Consider the following 10,209-nt stretch of genomic DNA (forward strand, 5'->3'; position numbering starts at 1 on the left):
GATTACTGTTCTGGGCCCTAAAATATTAGCAGTTTTGTCAGATATTGTGTCTCCTGATGAGGTGGATAGTAAATCTTATGAAGATTTGTCAAAAGTATTGGTCAAACATTTTTCCCCAAAGAAGTTAGTAGTGGCGGAACGATACATGTTTTATTCCAGGGTACAAAAGCCTACCGAAACTATTTCTGAATTTGTTGTAGCTATCAAGCATTTGTCTAGTACTTGTAAATTTTCTACACTTCTGAAAGATGCCCTTAGGGACAAATTGATTTCTGGAATTAATAATGAGGTGATACGACAAAAATTGTTGTCTGAAGACTTAGATTTTGAAGAAGCTCAGGCTTTGGCTCTCAGGCTGGAACAAGCAGAGAAGCAAACAGGTCTTTTCAGTTCGAAACAGGATGTTAACAGTTTGAGTATGAAACGTGGTAAAAATGTTTTACCTGCTAGCTCTTTTAATAAATCCAATGTAAATGGTTATTTTAAACCAAATATGGGGTTTAATGGGAAAAATAAGTGTTACAGGTGTAATTCAGTGGAACATAAAGCTAATGATTGTCCATATTCTAGTTACAAGTGCAATGCATGCAGTATGGTTGGGCATTTGTTCAAGGCTTGCAAGTCCCGAAATAAATTTAACAAGCAGAATTCAAAGTCCAAGAGTGGAAGATTTGCCCCACACAAGGTGCATCTTAATTTGGAAGAGGAGGACCCTAGGCCTAGGCCTAACTTGGATATAGTCAAGGAGACTCGGGACTTGTGTTTGTACAATCTAGGCCTATCTAACGGTACAGAAGCTTACAAGGTAAGACTAATGATAGAAGATGTAGTTGTAGAAATGGAAATTGATAGTGGATCAGCAGTATCCGTGTGCCCGTCTGAGGTTTTTGCGGACAAATTTCCTAATATGGAATTAAATCATGTAAATTTGAGTTTATTGACATACACTGGTGGGGAGGTGCCTGTGCTAGGCCAAGCTGATGTGACCGTAAAATATAAAGGTCAAGAAGTTATGTTGCCCTTATTGGTTGTGAAAATGTGTCGTAGGAACCAGCCTATGTTGTTGGGAAGGAGCTGGTTGGCCAAGTTGAAACTTGATTGGCGTTCTATTTTTTCAGTAGTATCGGAAGTAGGCCTACAGAGTAGGCCTAGTAATCAAATTAATTTGACTTTGTCTGAGCCTAACCCTGTGAGTAGTGTATCAGGACCTAGTTGTAAGGATCAACTGAGTAGGCCTAAGCTTAGCAGTACAACTGAAGTTGATGTGCAAACGTTGAAAAATAAATATGCTATGGTATTTCAAACGGGAGCTGGAGAAATTAAAGGGGTTACTGCTCACATTATTCTTAAAGACAATGTAGTTCCCAAGTTTTGTAAATATAGGCCAGTGCCTTATAGTTTGAGGGAGAAGGTTGAACAAGAGTTAGACCGAATGGTTAACGATGGAATAGCCTATAGGGTTTCCAGCTCCGAGTGGGCTACACCGTTGGTGACGGTTCCTAAACCAAATGGCGTAAGATTGTGCGCCGATTTTAAGGTAACGTTAAATCCGGTGCTGCAAACAGAGCACTATCCGCTTCCGCAACCGGAAGATATTTTTGCCTCGTTGTCAGGATGTACATACTTTTCAGTAATCGACCTCACAAATGCCTATCAGCAGTTAGCAGTAGCAGAGGAGTCACAACCTTTGTTAACCTTGACTACCCATAAAGGACTTTTTAGATTGAGACGTTTGCCGTATGGGTTGTCGTCCGCACCGGCTATTTTTCAAGCAGTCATTGATCAGATTGTATGTGGGTTACCGGGTACTGTAGCGTACTTGGACGATGTTCTAGTGGGAGGCACAACACGTGAAGAAGCTTGTAGTAGATTAGAAAATCTGTTTCAGCGTCTGATGGATTATGGAGTTCGGGTTAACGAGAGCAAGTGTAAATTTTTGCAGCCTAAGGTTGAGTATTTAGGCTATGTGGTTTCAGCAACGGGAATCAGCCCCCAGCAAGGGATTGTGTCGGCTATTCGAAATACCCCGGAACCGAGAAACAAGGATGAGTTAAGGGCCTACATTGGTTTGATTAATTACTATGGAAAGTTTATTTACAATTTGTCATCAAAAATCAGTTGTTTTTATGATCTTTTGAAGAAGGACGTCCCATGGAAGTGGACCAAAGAGTGTTCACGCACTTTTGAGGAAAGTAAGTCATGGGTTCTTGACTCCAATATTTTGGTGCATTATGATGTGTCTAAGCCACTTGTTTTAACGTGTGATGCTAGCCCTAGGGGAGTGTCAGCCATTCTGTCTCATATGGTCGATGGAGAAGAGCGGCCTGTAGCTTTTGCGTCCAAAACTCTTAGCCCTAGTGAGAAAAATTATTCCCAACTACACAAGGAAGCGTTGGCGTTGATATTCGGTGTAAAGAAATTCCACAAGTATATTTATGGTCGTAAGAACTGTGTGTTACAGACGGATCATCAGCCGGTAGCGGCAATTTTTGGAACAAAACGTGGTGTACCTAGCCTAGCTGCGGCAAGACTTCAGCGATGGGCTCTCATTCTGGCAGCATACAATTTTGAGGTTAAATATCGAAAAGGGGTTGACTTACCCCACGCTGATGCGTTATCACGTCTACCTCTACAAGACGATGAATCGTTGGAATTGGAGGATAATTATGTTTCACATGTTGAGTCTTGTGTTCAAGTAATCAATTTCTGCAGTGTGAGTGATGATTCTCCGATTACGTCTTTGGACGTAGGAAGATTGACGGATAAAGATCCATTGTTGTCGAGGGTTCGGGACTTTGTTTTACATGGCTGGCGGGAGGTTCAAAATCCTATGTTGCTTCCATTTCAGAGGAGACGATTGGAGTTGTCAGTGGACAAGAATTGTATCTTGTGGGGAAGTCGGGTGGTGATTCCTGAGATGTTGAGGGAGAAAGTTATCCAGATGCTCCATGAACAGCATCCTGGTATAACCCGGATGAAGTTGTTGGCTAGAAGCTACGTGTGGTGGCCAGGTATCGAAAAATCCATTGAGGAGACAGTGGCGTCTTGTTTTGTATGTCAAGGCACGAGAAATGCCAGTCCTAGAGTTCCATTGCATCAATGGCCGTTAGCCACGGAGAGGTGGCGCAGAGTTCACATTGATTTTGCAGAAGATCCCACGTCAAGACAGCAGATGCTCATCCTAGTCGATAGTTACTCAAAGTGGATTGAGGTGTTTCTGATGAGCTCTACATCTTCCTCCAAGACTATAGAGAAGCTTCGGACTTTGTTTGCAGCCTATGGTTTGCCCGAAGAATTGGTTTCTGATAATGGTACCTCATTCACTAGTCTCGAATTCCGTGAATTCCTCAGGAAGAATGGTGTCAAATTCACCCTGTCCCCACCCTATCACCCGGCATCCAACGGAGCCGCAGAACGTTCAGTTCAGGAAGTCAAGAAGAGTCTGCTGCGCCAGGTCTTGAGTGAGAAGCGCAGTCAGCCTACTTCTTTACAGCATAAGCTAGATAATTTTCTATTTTCCTATCGCAACACCCCCACTTCAGTGACAGGCGTGAGTCCGGCTGAACTTTTCCTACGCTGGAAGCCTAGAACTCACTTAACAGTGTTGAAGCCAAATTTGCTTGATGAGGCCAGGAAGCAACAGGAGTTGCAAAAACGGGCAGCAGATAAACACAGAGGCTCTGATAGGTCCTTCAGTGAAGGCCAGCATGTGTTAGTTAAGACGGTGAGGCAGGAAAAAATTTCTTGGGTTCCCGGCCAAATTGTGGAGTGTAGAAGTCCAGTAACTTATCTTGTGAGGGTCCTGAACCGCACCAGGTTTTGTCACGGTGATCACCTAAGACCAAGTCAGGTGGAGGAAGAGGAAATTTTGGTTAGAAGAGAGGAAGTGCCAGATCCACCGGAATCAGTGACCGTCAGCGTGTCGCCGGAGAGAGTATCTCCAAGTCGGCAGAGTTTGCCGTCATCGCCAAGTGCCAGAAGTCCACCGTCACGCCAAGGACGGAAGTCGATGGAAGAGGGGCAGCGTCCAGAGGTGCAGTGCAGTCCAACTCCTGTGGTTAGAAGATCGCAGCGGACTGTGCGCAAACCAGCTAAACTGGACTTGTAAGTGTGTATACACACGATTCAAGAAGAAGAATTTTTAGTTGATTATTAAAAAAATATATATATAAAAAAAGAAGAAAAAAATGGAAGTTAAAAATTGTTTGGTTTTAAAGAACGTTTTATGTTGAATTAAAGTTTTATAAGAAGTTTTAAGTTGTGGGCCAACTATTTTATAAGGGTTGGCGAGTGTAATATATAATCAATGCTTAAGAGGACTAGATTGTTTTAACGGTGTTGGCTGCACTGTACCAATGCCGTGACGTCATTGCTACCTCCCAGATTGCCGGCTGAACGGCTGTCTAACGTCATCCATGCTAAAGGTTAGTCATGTTCTATGTTGTGCGTTATACCTAAAAGTAGTGCCGTTCTTTATCTATTTCAAGATTATAATAATTTTTTACGCAAAACAAATGTACGTATTTAGTATTGAAAACAAATATAAAGGTTTTAAAACGTCAAAGTACGTCAAATGTCAAGTATTTAATTTAAATATAGAAAATTTTATTTTGAGTAAACAAAGACTGGCCTCTGTTTGGACAATAAACTAAAATATGAGGTATTTTTTATATTTATATTCCACAATATTTTATAGACTCGATGAAATCCAGGAATGCAATATCAACAGTAATATCAAACGACCCAGATCCTCGGCTTGAGCGACCAAAGCAGAGTAATCGAAAACAAATACGATTAAAACTCCATCGGATTTCCCATTCACTTTATAAACATTAATTGACGCATTTTATGCTTTGATAGATTAGTTGTTTGCTGATTTGTAGAGATTACAAGTTTAAATGTAAGTCAACTATTTTTTTATGAGAATATACACGTACTGGATTTTTTTACTTGAAGTGGTTAAGGTATAGTTGACTATCTTTAACAATAAACTTCTTTGTCTGTTGTGTTATTATGCGATTAAACTTGTCACATTTTGAGGTTAATTAAAAAAATCTGTTATATTTACGGAAATGACAACAAAACCATTAATGATAGTAAATATAAGAACTTACAAACGATCACTAATGTCACAACTAAAACTTTATTCTTTCGTACAGACAAAAAAACGCATTACTCATTTTAATTTATCGATTGATAGTATTAATTTTACAAGTTACAGTCAGTTAAACATTATTAATAGCATTCAATTAAGAATTTAGTAAAATCTTATTCATTAGTTTATTTTAATTGGCAATTACGTTGTATTTAGAGTAAAATATCTCAAACGGCCACTTTATTTTTATAACTGCAAGTAGAATGTCTATTTTTTTAATGTAGCTGTTGTCTGTTATATGATTGTGACAGTTCTGTTTGTATTTTACCTCAACATTTGACAAGTCTGATCACATGATCACAACACAGACACAGAAGTTCATTGTCAGTAATAGCTCACCATACCTCAACCACTTCTACCAAAAATCCAACAGTTTTGTTCATTATTGAGTATTTAATATAAAATAAAAAGGTTTTTGGTTTTAACTTGCTTATTATGTATATAAAAACTGCAATAGATAGAAATATGCAGTTGGTGGAAATCATCTACTGATGTAGAGGCCTTAATTGTTGTGAATACAACGATACAACGATAAGTTCTCACACCTTTCTCCCCCTACCTTAAAACGTCAATCATATCAAAAGTTATGGCAGTTAAAAATTTTAACTCCCCCCCATTTATAAGAAAAACATGTTTTTCAACGGCTATAGCTCGAAAACGGTAAGAGTTAGGAAAGATTTTAAAGAACTCTCATATTTAGGAATTAGATTTTCTACAAAATACTTTTAAAAAAATACTCCTTCGCCTTCAAAAACACCCTACTTCTAAAATTTGTAAATTTTCCGGATTTTTGACGTGTTTTATCTGAACAAGCATTTTTCAAAGTGTGACTAGCTGGTATGCTTGTTACACACACTTGGTGTTGTTGTAACTAGTCATCCTTAATAACTATTGTAATTTTAAATTTCCCTAGAATTTATTTTACCCTTACTCACATTTTATTGCAAAACTCGATAAGACGTCAACCTGATAACAAGTCTTAATAATGTCAATGAGAGTCTTGCTATAAAGGTAACTTCACAATATTTGTAGAACAAGATAGGAAGGTAAGACCTTTATATAATGTAATTGTTATCAATTGTTTCAACAATTTTTTATTACACAGCAGGGAAATTGCTTACATATCTAAACTTATCAATAAATAAATAATTGAGTATATTGATGCATAGCTCAATAATAAGCTTAAAGCACAGATAAGAGCACAGATAAAGTCTCAATAGTTCAAAAAATCTCACCCACCCATTTATTGTATTAGTTTCACATCTATTGTACTACAAGTTAAATAAACTTACCTTCGAAGACCAACTTTATAACGGAAATCCAAACTCAGTTCAAGATCGAGTATCGCTATACTTTGGAATAAGGAAATTACTAAGTTTCTGAACCAGATTTCCGGGCCCTTAGCTTACAGATAGGCAAGAATGGTGGAACTAGGGTGTATGTTACATTTCATTAAATATAAAATTTACATGTTATTTAATGAGGTTAATTTGCTGCAATATTGTATTTAATTTATCTACAGATTGAGGGTTGTTCTAGTTTATATGTAATCTATTCTGGACTCATGTTCAATTAATATACTACTTTCACTATCCAACACTTTTGATCATTTATTTGAAGAATGGATATACATCCAACTACAATCCATATAAGTCTGTCAAACAATCCCAACTGTTATAAATAAAAACTAAAATTTGTACTTTATATATAAACAAGCTGTACCTGCGGGCTTTGCCCCGTTTAACTTCATAAGTGTTAGTAAAACTATTGATTGCCAACCGGGTTGGGTGGTATTTCGAGTGGCTTTTCATGGTTACTTCAAAGAACAACATTGGACTTAATTAGCTGTCAGGGAGTATTTGGGCCCTAGGAGAGTATTAAACTAAAAATGACAATCTCCACTAAGCCTGTAGTTATATTGGCTCTATTCATGAAAAAAAATCTTCTCAATTGGTCAAGTCGTAGTCCTGTCCTAATGTGGGTTTATGTCAATGCTCATAAATTTTCAAGATGAGCTCGTTCGTACGGCTCAATCACGTCCTGATTGAAGTTCGTTTGCCACACTTACTCACCGTTAGACAAAAGATACGGTGTCCCTGAAACATAGGGGTGATATAACTAATCACCTATAAAGAATAAAAGGATTGCCGGAAAAGAACGGTGAGTTTTTAATAATAAAGGTGCCCATTGAAATATTATTTGCACAAGGCAGCGTCGCTAAGTTCGTTAACCGCTCATAACATGGTTAAGTTGCTTCAGCGAAACAAACAGGATTATATTATGTTGGAGCTTAAAGCTAAATGCTGTTTGTCGTCTCTGTCCTGAGCCTGAAATATAATTATATTTCTTGTATTGGCATAACAAATTGTTCAAATTCACAAATGGCCATTTTAGGCGTAAGATAAGGCGCACCCTAACTGCATTATTTTGTCTGGTTTAGAAAGGACAACTAAAAACGGTTTCTCAGCTATCAATTATTCGATCTTTTTTAACTTGGTGTTGTTTCATAGCATAGCATGTTAGATCATAGCAAAACGTTATACATGCTAAATAAAAGTATTCTTTGGCTTTTATCACAAAAACAGTATTTTTGTAATATAAGTAATTCAACTAAAAATGGCCACCATTTTGAAAAAAAAGGTTTTTCTATTTTTTTCGCAAACAGGTTATGACTTCTTAGAAGCCCATGCCAAATTTAAAAGGACATCTTAAATATTAGGCCTATATATATTTACAATAATGAATAAATATAATAATTTTACAATTATCTTTAAATATAATAGGATATAGCAAAATTAATAAGTACAAAAAACCTAATGGTGGATATCTTGCTAACAAGTGGTGTGTTGAAAATGTTTAATTCATCAATTTCATTTTAATTTGACTCATTTTACATACCCTAGTAGCACAAATATATATTAAATACATATGAATAAATATATTTAAAATCTATTTTATATATCTCAAGTGTGTATTAATGTCAATTTTATATAATATTTAAAATATATTAAATATTAAAAAAATATGTTCCAATAATATATTTTAGTGAATAATATTTAAATAAAAAATGTATTTAATATCTCTTTCAAACATCCGATTGGGCCAAAACATAAAAACATAAAATAATGAAGATTTAGTATGAAAATCACAATTATCAGTTGAGTAAATTGATTAAATAGTTCATAAAAACAAATTTTGAAAAAATTACTGGATAAAATTTTTTTTGCCCGGGTGGGTCTCGAACCCGGATCCTTCGACTTAAGAGCCTCTTACCTTACCTCTGAGCTACTTTTGACTGTTGTTAGCATTACTTTTCAAATGGTGAAAGAGTGGCCGTCAGTTGCAGTGGTTGCAATACTTGAAAAAATTTTTGATACTACAATATAATATGATTCTGTTTTTCTGTAATTCGTTTCTTAAAAGGTCGCCAGTCACTAGCACCCTTTTCTAGCCAATCATTCGAGATTTCTATGATCACATTCATTGTCACATATTGCAATTTAAAAAATAAAACCCATCAACACTTTTTTTCGTTTGACCCAAATGTAAGCTGTCGAACATGTATGCGTAATTTTTTCTTTACCTGCATGATAGAGTGACACCATTCAGAGTACGTATTATTATTAACTTAATTTTAACGCTTTCACAATAGCAATTATCATACAAAAAATGCATGTATAAATTGCTAGACACTATAAAAAACAAAAAGATGCAAATTATGTATTTGCTAATTATAAAAGATTATAGGCTATATATTCTACAAATATATTATTATTTTAATAATAAAAATATCTTACGTGTTTCAAAATATATTTATAAATACTTTAAATATATAACATAATTTCAAAAATATGTTATATATATATATATATATATATTTAAAATATTCTCAACACATAACTTTTTTAAATATTTAATAGGAAAAATATACACATAAAATATGTATATTATAGATTCTATACTTATTTGATCAATATATATAATGAATCTATTTTATATATTCAAAACTTATATTTAATTTATATTTTGCATTTCTTTTTGCTAATATTATAAATATATATTTGAATATATCTAACTATTATTAAAGATATATTATTTATATATTTTATTCGAGGTTCTATCAAATACAACTTTAAATATATAAAATATTTATAAAATACATATTTGTGCTACTAGGGTAATAGCATACTTTAGTCTTCAAATTAATAGTTCTAGTACTTATTTATGGGACACCCTATAGGATAAACAACTTAACTGGGCCACCATTGGTATTTAAAATACTATTAGATTTAGAGATTAAGCCAAAGGGGGAACTTTAACTGTTTTCTTATAACATTGAAAAATATTAATAATTATATTTTTTTAAGGCGGCCATTTCCCAATATGGTAGCTAATTTTGAAATCCATTATAGAGCACCTTGAATGTTGTGATGGTTTTACAATCCAAACCCAATTTAAAACATCTTTAGTCGTGTTTAGTATCTGCAGCGTGTAAGCATATTTTTTATGCACGTTGATTTATGTTATTGTGTATTTTTGTATGCGTACTTTTATTCTGTTAATTATGTTCTGAATTCTATTAATATGCTTCACAATGTAGTATCACAACGTAAATATTTAAAATTTTAGACATAACACTGCCAAACCAAATAATTCTTTGTTGTTCCGTAGATCGCGGTATTAAGTCCTATTGCAATCCCTATGGATTATGCATGTTACTACAGTAGTCATTTGTACGAGTCATTTGTTCGACCCTGTGATGATGGACGTCATTAAGTTGTCTGAGGTCGTTTATGAGATTTAAAGTCATAAATTGCCTCAGGAAATGAAAAGACATAACCTCTCCTAGTGTCAATTGACCAATACTACTCTTATTCACATTTCCTAGTTATTAGAACCAACTCAGTATTCATAATCATCGAAGCAAAATATTGCTTTAAATATCTTTATACATGTATGCCAACGAATTCAAGACGAATATTTCTTCCTTTTTTTATTGAGAAAAGTATTAAAACTCACCACCAAGTAAGTTTAAAATTTACCTATTATGCAGT

General features: G+C 35.0%; 1 protein-coding gene across 1 annotated transcript; it reads left to right on the forward strand.

Annotated features, from left to right (window-relative positions):
- Positions 1–1,432: 1,432 nt before the first annotated feature.
- LOC128995617 (uncharacterized protein K02A2.6-like) lies at positions 1,433–4,108 on the forward strand. The gene has a single exon (XM_054420635.1). It carries the CDS (start codon positions 1,433–1,435, stop codon positions 4,106–4,108), a length of 2,676 nt encoding a protein of 891 aa, XP_054276610.1.
- The last annotated feature ends 6,101 nt before the right edge of the window (positions 4,109–10,209 follow it).

Source organism: Macrosteles quadrilineatus, unplaced genomic scaffold, assembly GCF_028750875.1.
Source record: "Macrosteles quadrilineatus isolate MER2022 unplaced genomic scaffold, UCM_ALF_1.0 Scaffold_5__1_contigs__length_97177068, whole genome shotgun sequence".
NCBI lineage: Eukaryota > Metazoa > Arthropoda > Insecta > Hemiptera > Cicadellidae > Macrosteles > Macrosteles quadrilineatus.

Bases quoted from the DNA above. Each gene is read 5' to 3' on its own strand.
- LOC128995617 (XM_054420635.1), top strand. From the start codon at position 1,433: ATGGTTAACGATGGAATAGCCTATAGGGTTTCCAGCTCCGAGTGGGCT.